This window comes from Corvus hawaiiensis, chromosome 17 (assembly GCF_020740725.1).
Source record: "Corvus hawaiiensis isolate bCorHaw1 chromosome 17, bCorHaw1.pri.cur, whole genome shotgun sequence".
NCBI lineage: Eukaryota > Metazoa > Chordata > Aves > Passeriformes > Corvidae > Corvus > Corvus hawaiiensis.
In genome coordinates, this window is record NC_063229.1 from 16,457,175 (window position 1) to 16,475,460 (window position 18,286).

The 18,286-nt window shown below is 39.3% G+C and overlaps 1 protein-coding gene across 4 annotated transcripts in view; it reads left to right on the plus strand.

The window, feature by feature from the left end:
- PREX1 (phosphatidylinositol-3,4,5-trisphosphate dependent Rac exchange factor 1) overlaps positions 1-18,286 on the plus strand; it is a 144,737-nt gene that overhangs the window by 99,634 nt on the left and 26,817 nt on the right. For all 4 annotated transcript variants that reach the window (XM_048321609.1, XM_048321607.1, XM_048321608.1 and 1 more), the window contains exons 12-17: positions 2,433-2,536; positions 3,228-3,277; positions 7,361-7,436; positions 9,715-9,787; positions 11,066-11,208; positions 16,112-16,204. In XM_048321609.1, the coding sequence (XP_048177566.1) occupies positions 2,433-2,536; positions 3,228-3,277; positions 7,361-7,436; positions 9,715-9,787; positions 11,066-11,208; positions 16,112-16,204 (539 nt within the window). The remainder of the gene's footprint in view (positions 1-2,432; positions 2,537-3,227; positions 3,278-7,360; positions 7,437-9,714; positions 9,788-11,065; positions 11,209-16,111; positions 16,205-18,286) is intronic.

An 18,286-nucleotide genomic window follows, 5' to 3' on the forward strand; every position in this document is an offset into this window, starting at 1 on the left:
CTCTTGGTTACTCAGCACCACAAACTTGTCTTTCAGGTGACAGTAACACTGTAAAGAAATGATGTATGTTAGCTTCTTTTAATTAGTACATGGAGAAATCTATTATAAGCAGTCCCATAGTCCTTCATGCCCATAAACTTCCATCCCCACATGCCAAGATGTACTTTCAGGCACATTTAGACTTTGAAGAGTTTTGAACATGAGCTCAAAAGCACCAAACACTTTCGAGTACTTGGTTTTGGAGAACTGAAGCACTCTGGCTCCAGTGTGGAGGGATCCCTCTTTAAATGAGGAATGCTCTTCAGCACTCACTCACTGGCCTACATTCTGAATGTGCACACATGCACTGCTGGTACAGAAAGCTCTCCTGACACTTGTTATTTCATAGTGATGGTTTACTTTGCCATAAGTTCATACTTCGACACTTCCATCAGTATTCTTTTTTCTCTTAACGCAAATTTACACTTCAAAAGTTGTGCTGTTACATCTGCTGCTCTCCTTATTTGAATGCCCTTTGTAAGATGCATCTGGTTTGGTTTTAGTGTGACCTTAGAGTTCCTGATGTTCATGTCTTCAGTGAAAGTTACTGTTAAACACTGGAAGGTATTTGTAATGCTACATTTACTTGGGAAATACCTCTTGAGATTTTGATTAGGCATGAAAATATCATATTATGTGTCTCATAATGTAGCAAGAATGTATAAGCACCATAACAAGGCCCTTAACCCCATTCTACATTAGGCAGTTATCTTTTATGTTTCGTTTTCACTTGGCATAACGTCATTGATCTGTCAGCCTGCCTGAGAAGCAGAGCCATAGAAGATTGCTAAATGCTGAGCACTGTGTGTTTTATGCCGCAATTTCCTCCTTGTCTTCTTTAGTTCTGGGTATTTTATCTGGGACTGCTGATGGGGTAGTTCTGGTACCTGTCACCAGGCACAGAAGTGATCAGAACCTGATCTGTGTGCCAGCCACAGAAGACACTTTCTGCTAACTCGATTCTCAATTGGATTTAGAAATACAGAATCAATCTGATTTAGAAATTCATAAATCCAGAGCCTGCAGACACTTGAAGTCAATAACTTGCACAGCTTAGAGATTCAACTGTAGACAAAAGGGGACATATTGAATCCTGCAAATTTTTTTTGATCCTGTGAAACTAAAGGAAAATATAATCAAAAAGCAGGAATCTTAATTATAGACCAGGATGTCCTATGTAATGAGGGAAGCTCTTAAGAATTTCTGGTCTCTGCCCTCTGAACAATTATCCCACCCACTGGGCAGACTAAATCTCAGACTGTGTCCTGGTACTTTGGAGTCTGCTAATCCTGGGGATTGTCTTCAGTCATCCAGAGGAGCCAGTTTTCTCAGGTTAATCAGACTTAGGTTAAGATGCATCTTAAATAGTGTAAATCCATATTTTCTCTCAGTTCATCAAATGCTGCATCCAAATTATTCAGGAGTGCTCCGGCACTGAGATCCAGTCATGGTTTTGGGATGTTGCAAAGGCAGGGAAGATTAGAGTGACTAAGCTACCCTACCTTACCTGTTCTTCTCCAGATTTCCACCTTCTTCCCTGTATTGTTGGAACTGGCTTCCATTAAATTAAGGTGGGAACAATGGCATTTCTCTACTACATACTGTAAAATCTGAAAGATACTCTATTACTTAGTTTTAATTTCCTCAGTTCTTGGCACTTTTATACTTAAGATTGCCACTTATTTACTACTCAGTGAAACAAATAACTTCTACTAGTTACTAAATTGCCATCTTCAGGATGAGGTTCCACTGCCACCTTCTGTGGAAATAGTTTGCCTTGTTTGCTTTAGAATAAAGACAGGATAAGTCTACGTGTAATTGCATATAGACTTCAACCATCTTCCAGTGTGGTGCATTAGATAAATCTGAAACTGGGTATGCTTTTTAACTCTTTTCTGATTTTGGCCAGTGCTTCTTTTGAAATGGCTCCTGATCATGCTGAAACATCTTTTGTGTCCTTGCCTTTAAAGCCCATCAGTATATATATTACTCAGTAAGATTTTAACTGCCCCACTGTGGAATGGCTTTTCTGGGTGAAAAAAAGTAGTCTAATTTTTAGAAGGAACTCATTGGTAACTCTAAGAACCATGATAGAAGAATACCTCTGACAGCTGTAGTTCCTGCCACCAGCATGCTTCTGCTTTTGGAGTTGCAGAGTTTTGGGCAACTACAAAAATGGCTGTAAGTGCTGTGATAACTATTGTAGGAATTTGTTGTTCAAAACTCATTGAGAAAGGTCAGATGTTCCCAATTCCCTTCACTAGGACTGTTTCCAAAGCCTTACATAAACTGAATCTGATGTAAAATGTAAAAAATTCAATTTTTACCAACTGGCTTATAAAGAATATGGTGGGGGCAAAAGACTAATTTTAATTATCATGCTGATGTTTTAGTTTCAGATAAGCACCAGTTTAAGAATGAACAGGTGATGTACAGATTTCGCTATGATGATGGAACATACAAGCCAAGAAGTGAATTGGAAGACATTGTGTCCAAGGTTTGTATTATCATTCTTAGTTGGAACTTTGTGATTTGCATCAAGAAGTTTGCTCTCCCTCTGAATGTCACTGACCTGTTGTATAGGAAATTGCCAGTGCTGTTGATCTGTGTTGTATTAAGCTGTCCATCCTAATGCCATAGGAGATACTCACTTTAGGGAGAGGAAGCAGAATTTAGCAATGAATAACAATACAGTTGTGACTCCACCCAAGACTGCTGATTGCAATCCTAATAACGCAACAAAAGGTCTTAAAACAGTAGGTGATAACATGTCTGCTGCAAATCTGGGCATGATGGTTCAGGGGGATAGAAGAAATCAGTATTCAACCGTTCCTAATAATTGTCTGTCAAATGAGTTCTGTTGATCCCATATTTGTCCACATACCTTTTAATAAATTTGATTTTTTTCTTATGGATGTTGGTTAATGGGATAATCATGAGGAAGGATTAATGGAGAAAGTGTTGGAATGGAGGTGACTAGAGATAAAAACAGATTTTTGGCTGTTGGAAGCCAGGAAAGAAGAAAGAATGTTTGACAGGATAAGGGAACTGTTTTGAGTATCAATATTAATCAATAGGTAATTCCAGCTGAGTAGAGACATCAGTGTCCAGGTTTTGCTAGCATTAGCTAGTCAGTGTTTCTTTGAAAAGGAAAAAGCTGCTAACACTGTGCATCTTGCCTTCTTCAGGGGGTGAGGCTGTACTGCCGACTGCACTGCCTGTATACTCCAGTGGTAAAGTAAGTTCCCCTTCATGGTCCCCTTCTATTTAGTATCTGGCTTTGTTAAAAGGATGACATTACTATTGAAATCTTTCTTGTTTCCTATTACAAACAGTAATTTTCTGAATTTTCTTGGCTCTTTTACTGCCCTTGCATCTTCACAGCTTAGCTGTGTAGTAGCACTGCTGCTGCTGGAGGATGTTGGAACTGGGGATTCAGGCAGAGTGAGCAGCTGGGTATGGTTAGTGACTGATTCAAGGCAGATCGTGTGGTGTGATTGTAGCTGCTGTATTATTTGTATTTTAGAAACTGTCAACAGATGCTGAAGTGATGTAAACAGATTCCAATGTGGTGCTAGGATTCTGTCATTCAGAGCACCCTAAACAAAAGCCAGTCTGAAGCAGAATAAAAGCTGAAGCTGTAATTTGAAGAAACCCTGAAAGTTTTGTGTGGAATCTTACAAACTTGGTTCTGCATAGATAACTGCTGAAGAATTGAGATAGTCTGCAAGTGCTAGGTAACTCTCTTCCCAGATCCCAGGAGATGATTTTCAGGTTTTGTTACCTTACTGACATCAGATGAACATTTCTGGCCCATAATGGAAACCACCCTGACCCGTGTAGGTGTTCTGTTCAGGTATTTATGGTGGAAAATCAGACATTTTCACTTAGGAGAACTTAATTTTTTAAAAAATAAAAAACTGATGAGGAAGGAAAAATCTCTACTGAAGATGGCTGGACTCCCAAATTCAACAAAACTGAGCTCTTGTCCATGAGTTGTAAAATAGAATTTTCACTGAGAGATGCCACTGTTGTGCTAAAAGGAGCTGCAATGATAGAGTTCATCAGTCATGAATTTGCATAATGAGAGCTCTGGGGTGTTTTCCCAGAATAACTGTTCTACAGTGGCACAGATTTCACCTAGCCCAAAAGGTACAGAGAGAGCAGGAAAGCACAGTGCTGCCAGTGGTAGACAAAATGGTTCTGTAGATGCATGTGTGTATTTGCACATACACATTTCACCCCTGAAGATAGCAATTCACATGCAGAGTAGAAATGATGGTAAGTGGAGTTCAAAAAATGTCCCTGACCTCAGGGTACCCACAAACTGAAGTGGATCTACTCTAATGCTTTAGGGAATCAACACGGACAAAATAACTCCCACAGGCCCATCTTGTGGTGTTGTAGTGTTTTGTCAATGTGCTATTTTTATAATAGCTTCCCAGCTGGAGAATCTTCTCATATCAGGATTAATCTGTGCTAGTGACGTCATGAATCCAAACTGTGTATAATCAATGAAAAGTATCAGACTCTCAGAAGTTTCAGGATCCTTCTGAATGGACTTAATTATCAGTATGTTTAGGCTCTTCTTCCTGCTATTCTCTTTCTTACTCATTCTTAATTTTATAGCCACGTTAGAAAAGTTAATCTCTCAGGCTGTCATTGTTTTATGTCTTCTTGCCATGACTTTTTGCCTCTGACAAGCCTAACGTTAGCCCAAGGGAGCTAGCTTTTCCCAAGTTAGTTGTGCAAAGCCCATTGCTTTGTGGATCACTGCTTTATCTGACATCTTAGGACTGCTGATCCCTTCACTCATGCTGGCTTTTCTGGTGCCACCTTGCTTCTAGAAAATTGGCAAAGCTGGTTGGAGTAGCAGGTACATGTGCCACAGGGATCTGGAGGAATCATAAGTTCAAAATTATTTTGTTGACAACCTTGAGATACAATTTTACTTATTTTTTTTCCCTGGAAACCTTGGCGTTTCCATGTAGTCTTTGCCTTTATATTTTTCATCAAGTAAAATCTGACACCCTTATACTTTGAGGGCAAGATGATATATGCCACTGGAAACAAATCATACTACTTTGGGGGTTGAAGTATAAAAAGTAAAACATTTTGAAAATTCTGAATATGTCTCTGATGTACTTCTGGGAAGCTGTGAGGTGGGAGAACTTGTTTCCACTTCTGTGTGTGATGGACAATATGTCAGTGCATCACTGGGCTGGGCCCTGTGAAGAATATTCTATTCCTCTAGTTTCTGTGAGGCAGCAAGGTTCTGCCAAAATTTCAATGGTTCCCACCTCTATATTTGACTATTCACCTGAGGTTCATGGTTCTGGATAATGTTCTATGATTCATGTTCTGCTCCTGTTCAGGGTAGATTGAAATGGGGAGAAAAGAGAGTGAACTAATATTGATCCTGACCAGCACTGACCTGCAAGCAGGGGAAGACTGGGTCTTGGACCAAAACTGGTGGCAGCTTATTCAAAACTGTCAGCATCTGTAGGAAAGTTTTGGGAGTTGCTTCTCATCTGGAACCCCCTACACATTAGCGCTCAATATTTTAATGTTTTCCTTTATTGTGCTGACATTATTTCAAAGGCACATTTTCCCAAGATAAGAGTGTGAGAGGGAAAAACTGCCCAGAAAACTCCTACAGCTTTGTGCTGGGTTTAGCACATTACTGGAAGACAAGTTGAAAACTGTGTGTAAGCACTATGAGGAAAGCTTTTGTTCTGAGGACACATATTTCTGGAAATGCTGTCATGTTTTGTTGGGTTTTCTTCCAAGCTCTGAAAGTCCCACTTCTCTTTCTAATTTCTCACACCCTGCATTCTGCAAACACACAGACATTTCTGCTGCATTTATTTACAACAGCCAGTCACAACATATCTGTATCTGTAGATGATTAGTAAGAGGAACGGGGTTGGGTAGGATGGGTTTTAGATGGTGTTTGACTATTAGATTTTTAGGGAAAAGGCAGTATCAGACAGTGTGGTGCTAATGAAAGAGGCTGATTTGACAGAACTGAAGAATAAAGTCTTGTCTTGACCTGCCTCATGGCTACATCCGGACTGTAAAACAGTCCCAGTGGCTGTGCTTCCTTCCACAGTCATGCCAGTGGAGCTCAAGCTTCAAATACAAGGACCACCCCCAAGGGTGAGAGAGGAATTAATTCTTCATAGCCTGTTCAGCATTTGGCCTCTCTACTGAGACTCTCAATGAGAGGGAGCCAATTAATGCAAATTAATTGTGGTAATGGTTTTTGTGATGTGGAACTAGGAGCTGGATCAAGACCATGAAACTTATTTCACATGGGCCAGTAAACAGCTTTAAAATGGCTTTTATGCTCTTCCGAGCTGGATTAAATCCAGTGACCTTGGAGGTGAAAGGTGTTAGAGCCCAATGTCCTGAGCCCCACAATCCTCTTACATTTGTATCAAAATTCTTTAGAAATATTTCACGAAAGGCTAAAACCATCAATTATCTCCATGGCTTTGAGAAGAGAAATGGAAGAAAACTGCAAAAAGCATCAAGTTACAAGAGGGTTCCTTTTCCTTCTTTCAGGAACAACGCTGCTGTCTGCTGGGTGTGAGCTGGGTGTCAGCTGGTGCCAGTTGTGTTACAAGAACTAAACACAACTCTTCTTATTTACAATGACTGAAATTACCTAATTCCATAAAAGGATACTGTGTACTCTATTTGTGTCTGGCTACTATGTGATATTTTACTAAAGGAAATAAAATCTGAACAAGTGCGGAGAATCAGGAAAATCTCGCTTGACAAAACTGACTAAAAGCTGCCTAATTCCATGAGCCTCACAAAAAGGAGGCACAGAGGGAATGTGTAGAGTCCCTATCTATGAATACATTAATAGGCAAACACTATAGGAGAATTATTGAAGCTTATAGATGGTACTGAGCCAAAAGATGTAAGCTGGACATGAATGGATTTTGGATGGAAACTAGATGATTTCCAGCCAGAACAGTGTTATTTTTAGTGGAACTGCTGGTGGCAGTATTCTAACCTGAGTTACAGCAGCAGCTCAGGACATCTGTGAAAAGAATCTTCTGGTGCCTCTGGCAAGAATGTGAGCTCCCTGAAGATGGCTCGAAAGAAGATCTAGAGAAATTTTAACACTGCTTTGTGTTGATCTGAAGTATCTTCCTAATTCAAGTTGTTAGAAAAGTCTAAAACTTTTCTAGAGAGAAAAGATGTCTGCTTCTTATTAGTAGGTCCCAATAGTATATATAGGTTTAGACTGTGAAAGAAATGTATACTTTTTTGTCCTGATTTTCCCTGAATTCTCTTTTTTAATTAGAGACCGTGACTACCACCTAAAGACCTACAAATCAGTAATCCCTGCAAGTAAACTAGTGGACTGGCTTATTGCACAGGTAAGAAAAATTTAAGATACTGTCTTTGCTAAGGAGCACTTCATAATCCTAAACCTTTCCTTTTTCAGTATATAACAGAAAATTTAGAAGGGGTTTGGTTGCTGTTCTTACCTGTGTGCATCTGCTTTATTTCCTCCTTCAAGGGAGCTGTAAACAGTCTTGGTCTGAGACCATCTTAATTGCTGGGTTTACACAACCCAAAGCAACTGGCCACCATGATTAGGGCTTTAGGCATCACATCATTACCAAAACTAGTCAGCAATGATAATAATTGTAATGGTGGCAGTAGTAATAAGAGTAATAGTAATGTGCTCTGGACATGCTTCTTCACTGTGGTACTGACTATAAACTGTTTCTGTAATTCTGATGACTCAAATGGAGAGATTGTATTGAGTAAACCTAAATTACCTTGTCAAAAGTAGTGTATCTAGTTTCACATCTAGTTTCTGTATGAAAAGGTTGAGACACATTTTGTCAAGATTGATGATTCTAAATGGCTCTATTTTCTGAAGATTTTTTGTTACTGCTTTTATTGTATTTGGGAAAATATCTACCTTAGTGAGCTGAAAGAATTAAAGCTGTATTTTCTAAATGGAGAATGCTATTTTCCTAGGGAAATGTTTTGAGGCCAAGGTAACGTCATCAGGAGTAGCCAAGCTGGTTTAAACCCTTCCTTTGCAAAGATTTTGTTGCCTAGAACAAATACAGATTGCTAAAGGTTTAAGCTGGTAACATTAGAAGGCTTTTCTTCTCCAGTTTATTTACAACTGAAAGAATAAATTGGATTTTTAAATCCCAGCCTCTGTAAAATAAACTACCCATTTATCCCATAAAATAACACAACGTGAGCGTTGAGCATTGTCTCATCACAGGATGTTGAAAATGAGGGAAGACTTGTGAAGACTTGAAATGTGTTTATACTAAAAGTTAAACTTCTGGTTTATTAAAGCTATTTTCTTGGCTTTCCTTGTGTGATTACACAGTCATGCAATTCTCTCAGAACTGCCTTGATCCCTTTTCTACCAAGACAACAGTGTTTAGTTCTTAATTTGTAAATGTGCCTTTTCTGGTCTCAGGCTCTTTAACAAAGCCAGTAGTGCTGTGGATTGGCCAGAGCTGATCCTGTTTTATCCTGTATTTAAATAATGCTGATACACCTCAGTGATGGGCTTTGCCAGCATTTGCTTGGCAAATAATTGCTGCTCTCCTTAGCCGGATTTGAAGTAGAACTGATGTTCTGCTGACAAGATCAGAAGGTGCCTGGTTGCTTAAAACAAAGTCAGTACACTACCCTGCAGCTGCTGTGAGAGCTTTCGGGTATCTAGTTCTCTGGATGGAGGGGAGAAAAGGTGTAATACTTGTGTAGGATACAGCTTCTAATTAAATAGGACTGAAAGCCATACACTGAAATTGATTCTGTTGCCACAGCAGCAGGTGCCCTCCCTGCTGGAATGAGTTTAGCAACTGGTCTCACGAGATGGTCGGCGTCAGGTTCTCCTGTGTCTCTTTGGGACAGGGTAGCAGCTCATCTCACATCAAGGAACCGGTATTAACAACCTTCGTGAGACCAGTAGTGCCTTCTGATTTTTACCAGCACTATTTAAAACTTACTTGTCTGCCTAAAAAGTGTGACCACATTTGTGAAGTCTTCACTTGTGACTGCAAATGAGCAGATACATAGAGAAAACCAGGCATTTCTTGTATTTAGCTGAGCTGTAGATGTAAAGCTTAAGGCTGCTGTTTCAGGGAAATCTGTAAATTCGCAAGTCACCTTTGGTACCTATTTTGAATGACTACACTCAGGGCTTCAGGTATTGAGAAACGGAAGCCTTTGTAATCTGCTGTGTAAGCAAACTCCTACTGCAGTTTTAACCTGTCTGACCTTTGGAGTTCACATACCTTAGCTTTACTCAGGTTTTTTTCCCTTGAGCTGAATATGGATGGGATCTCTCAGCTTCTAAGAAAGAGTGTTATTGTCTGTGGCTAATGGGTCCTAAAGTCCAACACTATGATTTCAAATAAAATGTCTTTACACTGAGATAACACGGTATCTTTCCCCAATCCTGGTCCTTGTTCCCCTGATTCCTGTAGGAGGGAGAGATGCTGTCTGTAGGAATGAATAGTGTTTGGGCAATGGGATACCTGTTTTAATGGCTTGCTATTGTTCCCTACACAGATCATCCTGCTAATTTCAGAGCCACAAGCTATGTGCTGGGGAGGGGGGAATAATTTAGCGTAGAAAATCATCTGAGGTGTAACATTATTCTCCTGTTTCTAGGGAGACTGTCAGACTCGGGAGGAAGCTGTCGCACTGGGTGTGGGACTCTGCAATAACGGCTTCATGCATCATGGTAATACATCAATATTGCTTCCCTCAGTCAGTTAAATGAGCTCTGACTTCAGTCAGATCAGCTTTTTTAGGCTGTGCCATTCATGCTGTGTGCACGATTTGCAGGCATTCCTGCAGGTCCTTCTCAAATACAGTCCTCAAGCTAATATATGTCTAAGCCTGGTGCCTTCCCAAGGGAAGCCCCTTGCTGATAGTTATGGGAAGCACTGAAGGGATTACACAAGGTAGAAGGAGCACGTTTTTTCACTGCATCTCTTCCACAGCCATCTGAGCAATGCACAAGCCAAATACTGTCCTGAAATACCACCAAAAATATCAGATGTTAAATAAAATTGCCTAGTTCTTGCCTCTTGGACAAACACAATTCTTAGTGCTGAGGCGTCCAAATCTGAGGTGCCAGATTGCCAAATTAGACATCATCCATCCTCAAACAGGGGAAGTAAACAAATCACATCTGTATCAGTATCAAATAGAACATACAAGTCCCAAGAGTAAACATAGCTTGTCAAATGAAACATTCAGTTTTAGTCATAGATAACATTTAGTCACTGTATTTTGAATAGTGTTTTTGAGAGCAGATTATTGTAAATAACTAATGGAGAATTTGCGTAGTAATTAATAATAATGTAAGAATCCTTGGGGTCTGTTTTAAAGAATTTGGTCTGTTCTGAGCCCATGCAAACTTTTGGGATTTATTGCATCCTTTGCCAAGGAAGACCTTTGCATAAGTACATGTTGAATGAAGGAGTTGCTCCTCACTTGCTGCTTTTATTGAAGCCCCCGGGTCTCTGTTTGGAAAAACTGGTACAGAACTTTTTCATGCCTTCCAGAATTTTATAGATCTCATTTCCCTCTCAATTTTTTTTAAGGTTGAAGAGCCTTAGTCTGTGTGGACACCTTATATGCTTTTAAACAGCCCCTTTACCCCTCTTTGCTCCTTTTACAGTTTTACCATATTCATTTCGATGAGGGAAAGGAGCATGGGGTTTTGAGTAGCATCTTCCCTCCAAGAGAATCTTTTGCATTTTATATACATTCTGCATGCCAGGGAGGTCACATCATGTCATGAGCTACTATGCACTGTGAAGAAAACCATTGTCCTAAAATACAGAATTAGCTTAAAAATACTGAGCTGAGGAACTGACTGATAGAGATGCATCTGGTCTGTGTCCTGTAAAGATTGGGGAAATATTTAGAATTTCCTTTGACTTTCTTCTCTGTTTCTCTCTTTCTTTCTCCATGTAAATGCATGTATGTATTTCATATATATCATTTCCAGTCCTGGAGAAAAGTGAATTTAAGGATGAATCCTTATATTTCCGCTTTTATGCTGATGAGGAGATGGAGGGCACCAGTTCGAAGAGCAAACAATTACGTAATGACTTCAAGCTCATGGAAAACATCCTGGGAAAGAATCTTCTGGTAAGAAATATATTAATGTAAACCTTGATGTTTCTGCAAAAATGGTATTGTTTTATAGTAGAGGAGAATAAGAAGGAAAATTATGAGAGACAAGAATTAAAATGGGCAATTGCACCTCTAGCTAGACTTTTCTTCACTGCATAAATGCTACTAATTCTTGATCTGCTTTGCTGTATATCTCCAGCTTCTGTAGCTCTGACTTTTTAGTTAGGCAGACTGCATAACTTATTGTAGGACCAAGGGAAATCCTTGCATTGCAGGCCCCTTTCTGGAGCACATGACCATCCTGCTGTACTGGGAGCTTTAGATGTACATTTCACACAGGTGCAAATGCATGGAAGTTCCTGCCTGTTTCCAGTGCACAGCTCAAGCCCTTTCTATTCCCAAGAAGCCCTTGCAAGAGTCTGGAAGTGAGCTGGGAGCTGGAGATGTTTTAGCAGACACAACAGTGTTAACTGAGGAAAAAGTAATGGGCTCTACTCTCTTGGAAGAATCTGCCATCAAGTTTAAACACAGTTTAAATTCAAACATGGTTCAAACACATGAGGTAAATATGTGAGGTAAATTCAGCTTCAAGTTAAAAGACTGATTAGAACACAGATATTTCAGGGCATCATTCTCTAAGCCATGTGAATGCTGTTTTTGTAGTTCTGAAGTGCATCAGTCACCCTCTGTCAAAATGCAGTCCCATCTCAAACAGAAAACAAATGAAGAGTACATGCTGAGGAAAAAGATCTCCTACTTAGAGGACACAGATTTCTGTCAAATGTGTAGTAGTCATGCTTAAGTCATGAGTTGCTTTCACTTGCATGCATAAATTAACAGTCCCTCGAGTGAAGGGACTTGTGAAGATCCCGCAAAAGCAGTACAGTAAATTCATTACACTTATCCACAAAAAAAATGTGCCTGACTTCTGCTTTATGCTGTGTTTAGCAGTTATGAGCAGCTGTAATCCTGAGGCTTTGCTGTCTGTGGAACATCACTGCTTGCCTCTGTGCTAATGATAGGGCATTAATCCTTCCCATCCTCTGATCCCACCATAGGAGGTTTATTGGAATTTCCTCAGCACTGGCTTTTGAAATATGCTTTCCTACTGCTGTGAAATCCTAGCTGTTTAGTGGATAGGTTTCCCCACTCCCTTCATCAAAGTTTGCTCTATCACAGGAGAGTTTGCCTTTGAAAACAGAAAACAACAGAAACCTTGGCAAATACTTGTTAAAAATGCCAAGGAACAAAGTGCTTTCAGTCTGGAAAAACACAATTCAAACAAAAGCTAGTATTTATTTATTTGCACAATTATTTCTCATTGAAGGACATAAATCTCGACAAACTGAAAAAATATACAACATTCTTTGCACAGTTGAAGAAAATTTGGATTTTGGCCTGACTCCAAGCATTGTGATTTGGTTACTGCAGTGTGCTGTGAACTTGTGATCAGCACCTCTACCTGTTAGCCCAAACTGACCACATCACAAATCAGACCTGGTTGCTTAGATCTGAGTATCAGACAAAGGAGAGTTTCCTGTAGAGATTGGCCATGATCTAAGTTGTGTGAGAGGTTTAATTGCACATGTGATGATGGAGTCCCAGAAGATTCAAAAGAGAAGCATTCTCAATGATTTCTGAAGATGATGCCTGCGTACATTTTATGTAGCAGTATCAAAACTCTTGTGCTGACTTGGAGATCTAGACTGGAATTCTAAAGATCATCAACTTCCCAGACCTGTAATAACTTCTACATTCATCCAGGATATCCCATGTTTCTTATCCTCTGTAAAGTGTGGCAGTAGTTGCCCAACTCTGCAAAATTTCAGCAGAGAGAGCAAAGAAGAACTTTCCCTTTGTTCTTCATTATACTGGTGTACCACAGTCTGTTGTAGCTAGAGAATTAAACTCATGGATTTCAAACACCTCTGGGAGGAAAGCCACTAAGAGCTCATCCCCTAGGGATTTCTGATCCCAAGGGGACAGGCTGGAAAGTCAGTGACGAGGCATTCATCATCCAGGTGTATGCAGCCACATAAGGGCTTCGAGTGGTTTTGGGTACTAACAGTGAACTCTGAAGTGAAAAATGCCCTTTAGGCTCTAAGTCTTTAATGGTTCAGAAGGAACAGTTTGAGTTCAGTGCTCAATTTCAAAGCTCACAAATGAGAAGAAACTTGGAGTCATTTTGTATGTATTTAACCTCTTTTGCTAATGTTGCAAAACATACCTTTAAAGATAACAGTAGGGGTGCTTAGATTCTGAAGCTACTCATTGGAAAGCAACTTTGTCTTTTCAAATCTTGTTTTGTGCCCCAAAGCTGTGGGCTTGTGAAAAGCTGTGGAGACTGGAACAACCTGGGAGATGAGGTGGCAGGAAAGAAACTGTCTTTAAATGCTGCTGAGGGCCTCAGAAACCTCCTTCGTTTTCTGAAATGTTTGGACTTGACATTGTCTGATACCAAGTCAGGCTGTTCAGGTGTTTCCAACAGAGAAGGGTTTTGCTGGAGAGCTGTAGGAAGTATGTGAGAGAAGAATGTGCATCCTGGACCCAGGTTCAGGGAATGGTGGTTGATCTGCTGTGCTGCCTCTTCTGGTGTTGATGTCCCCAAGAGTTCAGGATGACAGTTCCTGCTGCTCTGTGAGACTGGTGTAATAGGCCATTCTTGGCACACCTTTCATCTCTGCAGATCCCATTCCTCTTGCTCATACCAAAATTTTCTTTGAATGTGTTCTGAGTACATTTGCCCTCTGTTTTTGATTAAACATGCTTGTTTTTCAAATGGTCTCATTTGTTAATGTGATTGTCTCTCAAGACTAAACAGCTGCTGCCTTACATTCCAAAAACTGATTGGGCTTCAGGGGCATAGAAATAGTCCTTGCAGGTGGCGATTTAGTTAATAGCTTTGGACTCCCTAGGGATGAATGGGGTTCAGCTGTGGAATGGCAGAGTGTTCCTACTTTATAATAAAGAACGAATCATTGCCTTCTCCAAGTACTGCAAATGGAATATTATCCATAGTCTGCCTTTTCATCAGGGGTGTCTCCAGCACAGGAAGTTCCGAATGTTGATGCATGTGGGGTTTCTTAAAAGTGTTTTAGTTCTTTGCTTTCAAACAATACATATTTGCAATACCAATGATCAGAGAGAGGTAGGTTATTAAAAATAATAACAAGTAAAAGATCTTCTTGCACAGTACTGATGGCTTCACCCCAAGAGGTAGGTAAGGTTATATAGCTTGCTGGCTGCTGAAGTTGGACAAATCAAAGCCTTCAAGTTGTTTAATGTGTATTTCACATATGCTTTCAAAATTCAAGAAAAGAAACTGAACAGTCCCTTCAAATGTAAAGTGAGAATTGGAGGGGAGAGGTAGCCTAGAAATTTTCCATTGAATCCCAAATATGAAGTGATAAAAGTACGTGCTGTGTTGGGCTGAAACTCATTCCACTTGCAACATTAAAAATCTAACCAGCAATTTACCTGATTTTCTAAGGTCCTTTGTTGAACAAGCACTACTAGCATTGCTTCTGAAAATACTTAAAAATAGCCAAAAATGGGAAATTTACCTTCCAGTCTTTTTACTTTCCTGTGCATCCTCTAATGTGAACATCACCTGATAAGGACTTTTCCCCTTATATTATGCCATGCATTACTTTAACTTGACTGTATGGCTCCTACAGGACAGAATTATTCTAGTTCTTTATTTTTTTTTTTCCCAAGGTAATCACATGTAAAAGGACAAAATTTATAATCTGATGGAATTTACTTCAAAGGAAAAGGGAGGACAGTATATTAAAACAGTGCAGAAATCATCAGAAGCGAGGAAACAATTCTGAGTAATTTTTTCCCCCAGCTAGATTATGAATAGCTTTATTTTTCCTCTTAAATCAGTTCTGTTTTATCAGATGGTTCTTAAATACATAATATTTGTTCAAATGCAAGATGTCTATCAGTTAGATTTTCCACTCATCCATTTACCAGTGGCTAGGCTTGGTTTATTTTTCTATAATGGGGAGTGAGTTGTTAAGCTTTTTACTCATTGTTAATAAACCATTAGAAAAGGATGAGTGAAATGTATATTTGTCATGATTGATATGATTTTAAAGGATATGTATAAGGTGGATCTGTATGACTTCAGTGCAAATAAGAGGAAGCAGAAATTCAGGAGTGCGAATTACGAAGGCTTCTGTCTACCACACAAAGTACAAACTGAGCACAGGGTATGGAGTTTGTGTTTTTTCCCTTACACAAAGCTTGTGTGCCTGTCTCTAGAGGAAGGACTTACAGAAATCAGAAATTTTTGTCTCACTGGTCAGATAGAATTTTAGCCGTCAGACTGCCATTATGATGTAGAATTATGTAGTGTGTAGTTAGGTCTCAGGTAGGCCCAAGATCTGCAATTTGTCTGAAACTGATAGCTGAGAAGCACTCAGATCAGTCATTATCAGGTATGTGGGATGTATTCTAAAAAATAAATAAATGATTCTGCTCAATCTGTAGTACATTCACCAATGGAAAATGCTGAATAATGATGAATTCTGTAATCTAAAAGTGAAAGATCTATTGAAGGATGAAGAGCTAGGCATTAAAACCAAATGCAGTTTCTAATAGAAGAGTTGATTAACCATTAGAACAAACTCTCAGGGGTGGGAATAGATTCTTTACTTCTTAAAGACTGCAGATCATACCTGAGTTAACTCTGGAAAATCTGCTTTAGTATATATTAAGGACTCAGTGCAGAAATAACTAGGGTAAATTTTATGGCTCGTGTTATGTAGATCAGACCAAATGATCTGGTAGTCCCTTTCCATTCTAAGATACAGAAGTCTAGATCAGTTGTGGCTTGCTCCAGTCTTCACCTTTTCTGTGAACTCCATATTTATGAACCATAAATATGTGTAAAATTTGTGCTCTGTTTAAGATTTTACCAGAAGAGGATGACTATGGATTTGACATAGAAGAAAAGAACAAAGCAATTGTGGTGAGGTCAGTTCGACGAGGGTCTTCTGCCGAGGTAGGACCTCACATTCATATTTTGGTATCTAAGAATGTTTCACTACTTTGAAAAGTAACAAACCATCCTTTTGAAATCTGTTTCCTTTTAAAGGCAGCTAATAGAAGATGGCTGTCTTCTACAATTCCTGGTAATAAGCTGTTTCTCTAAATTGATAAGTGTTTGGCATTACTGGGTGACTTGAATATTATTGATAAGTGATAGGATGAATATTATTGATAAGTGATAGGATGAGAGCAGTATCTGTGTGATGATAGCTTACCTCAGGTTCCTCAGCAACTTTAATTTAAGGAGGGAGGGAAAGTAACACTCTTTTGGGATAGCAAAGGTGTTCAATGGGAAACAGGTTTATTTGAGTGAAGCTGCATTTTTAGATATGTATTTTTTCCTTAAAAAGCATGCAGTCATTTCTCTCCATGGTATTTTTTAATTCTACAGAATATATTTGTGTTGTTTCTTTGAAGCGTGTAGATGGCCCAAATGTCATAGGATCTGAGTATTTCTTAATCACCCATTTATCCATAGAGAATCCTTATGTGGATAACACAGTCTGATCTTCCATTTACCAAAATAAGGCATGGATAAACTGATGAAGATAAGAGAGGACTAAATGACTTGTCTGGGGCTTCACAGTAAATTGTGGCAGCACACAGGACAGAGCTTCTAATTAAAAGTCCAGGACAACCATTACAGAATTTTTGAATGTCCATGTTAATTTGTGGGTTACTCCTTTAGACTACGTTTAAGTCCTGGATAACTTGCTTAGTGGAAACAGCTGAAGTGGACAGACTGATTTTAGCAAGTTGAGAATGTCACATGGGTAGGAATTTTGAACTGAAGTTTAGTGTTAGAATGAAATTATTTCAGTATTCCTGATTGTCATTTGGTTTATGGTCACCAAAGAAACCAATCCTATGCTTTATCTAGTACTCAAAATCAACATAGGTTGGCCAAAAATTTTATTAATCTAAACCTGTGCTGTGAACCATTGCCTGCCAGATAATCCTTCTGCCCTTTCTTTGGCTGGAAGCTTGGGGAGTAGACTGCAAATCTGTTGTGTTTTAGGACAACGGCAGCACACCATTTTCTAAGGAATCTTCTTCTTGATCTTTCAAGATAATCTGTGACCACGAGCCCATCTTTTGAACTTGATCTAATTATACTGCTCCAGCAAAAAACTAAATCTGCATCTCTCTGAGCCAGAGGAAAGAGAGAGTAATGCTGTGTGGACCTCCTGTTTCAAGTCAAGAAACTTGTCAGTGGATTCCAGGCAGAATAGAAAAGGGTTTGCCACATTTAGAAGGAAACCCAACTGCTGAACCTTGAAGTTATACGAAGTAATTCTAGTCTGGAAGGTTTAATAATTTTTTAATGGTTCCTGGATACCTAACACCTAGTCCAAATATTGCTATGTTACATTTTAACTGGTAGAGATCATCAAGGGGTACATTTAAAGCTATTGTCCAGTGGGCACAGTACGGGATCTCAGTTTTGTCATTGGATCTGTCTCCGACTCCCTGTGTGACCATTGCCAAATAACTGAAGTTAGGTGCAAAACCTAGGAATTAAAATCTTGTGGCTTTTTAGGCTAATGGAGAGCTAGTACTTCAGTTAAAGCAGAGACAGGTTTTTATCAACTCTTCAAACCAGGTAACATTTACTGACATGACTGGGTATAGGTTGCTTTTGCAAGGCTGATGGCTGAAACCTGCCCAGGGCTCCTGTGCCCAAGGTGTAGGAATTCACACTTCTGCATCTCACTGAGTATTACAGCCCATCTATTATAGGCCCCTAGATTTCAGTTGTGTCCCCCCACCCCTTGTTTTTTTATAGTCTCCTTTTTAATAGTACCTGAAAAAATTGTAGCAGAAAAGTACTAAGATTTATCCATTGCAAACTAAGATACATCTGTAGAGTGGCATATTTCTAAGGATACTAGTGACATCTCTTTGTTTTCTGTAAATGAAGAAAACTTGAAGGGGGAGTGACAAATGACTTGATGAACCAACACTACTTATAGAGTATTCCATGCAAAAATAATCCTAGAAATGTCCATAAGTAGGGAACAGTTGAACCTTGAAG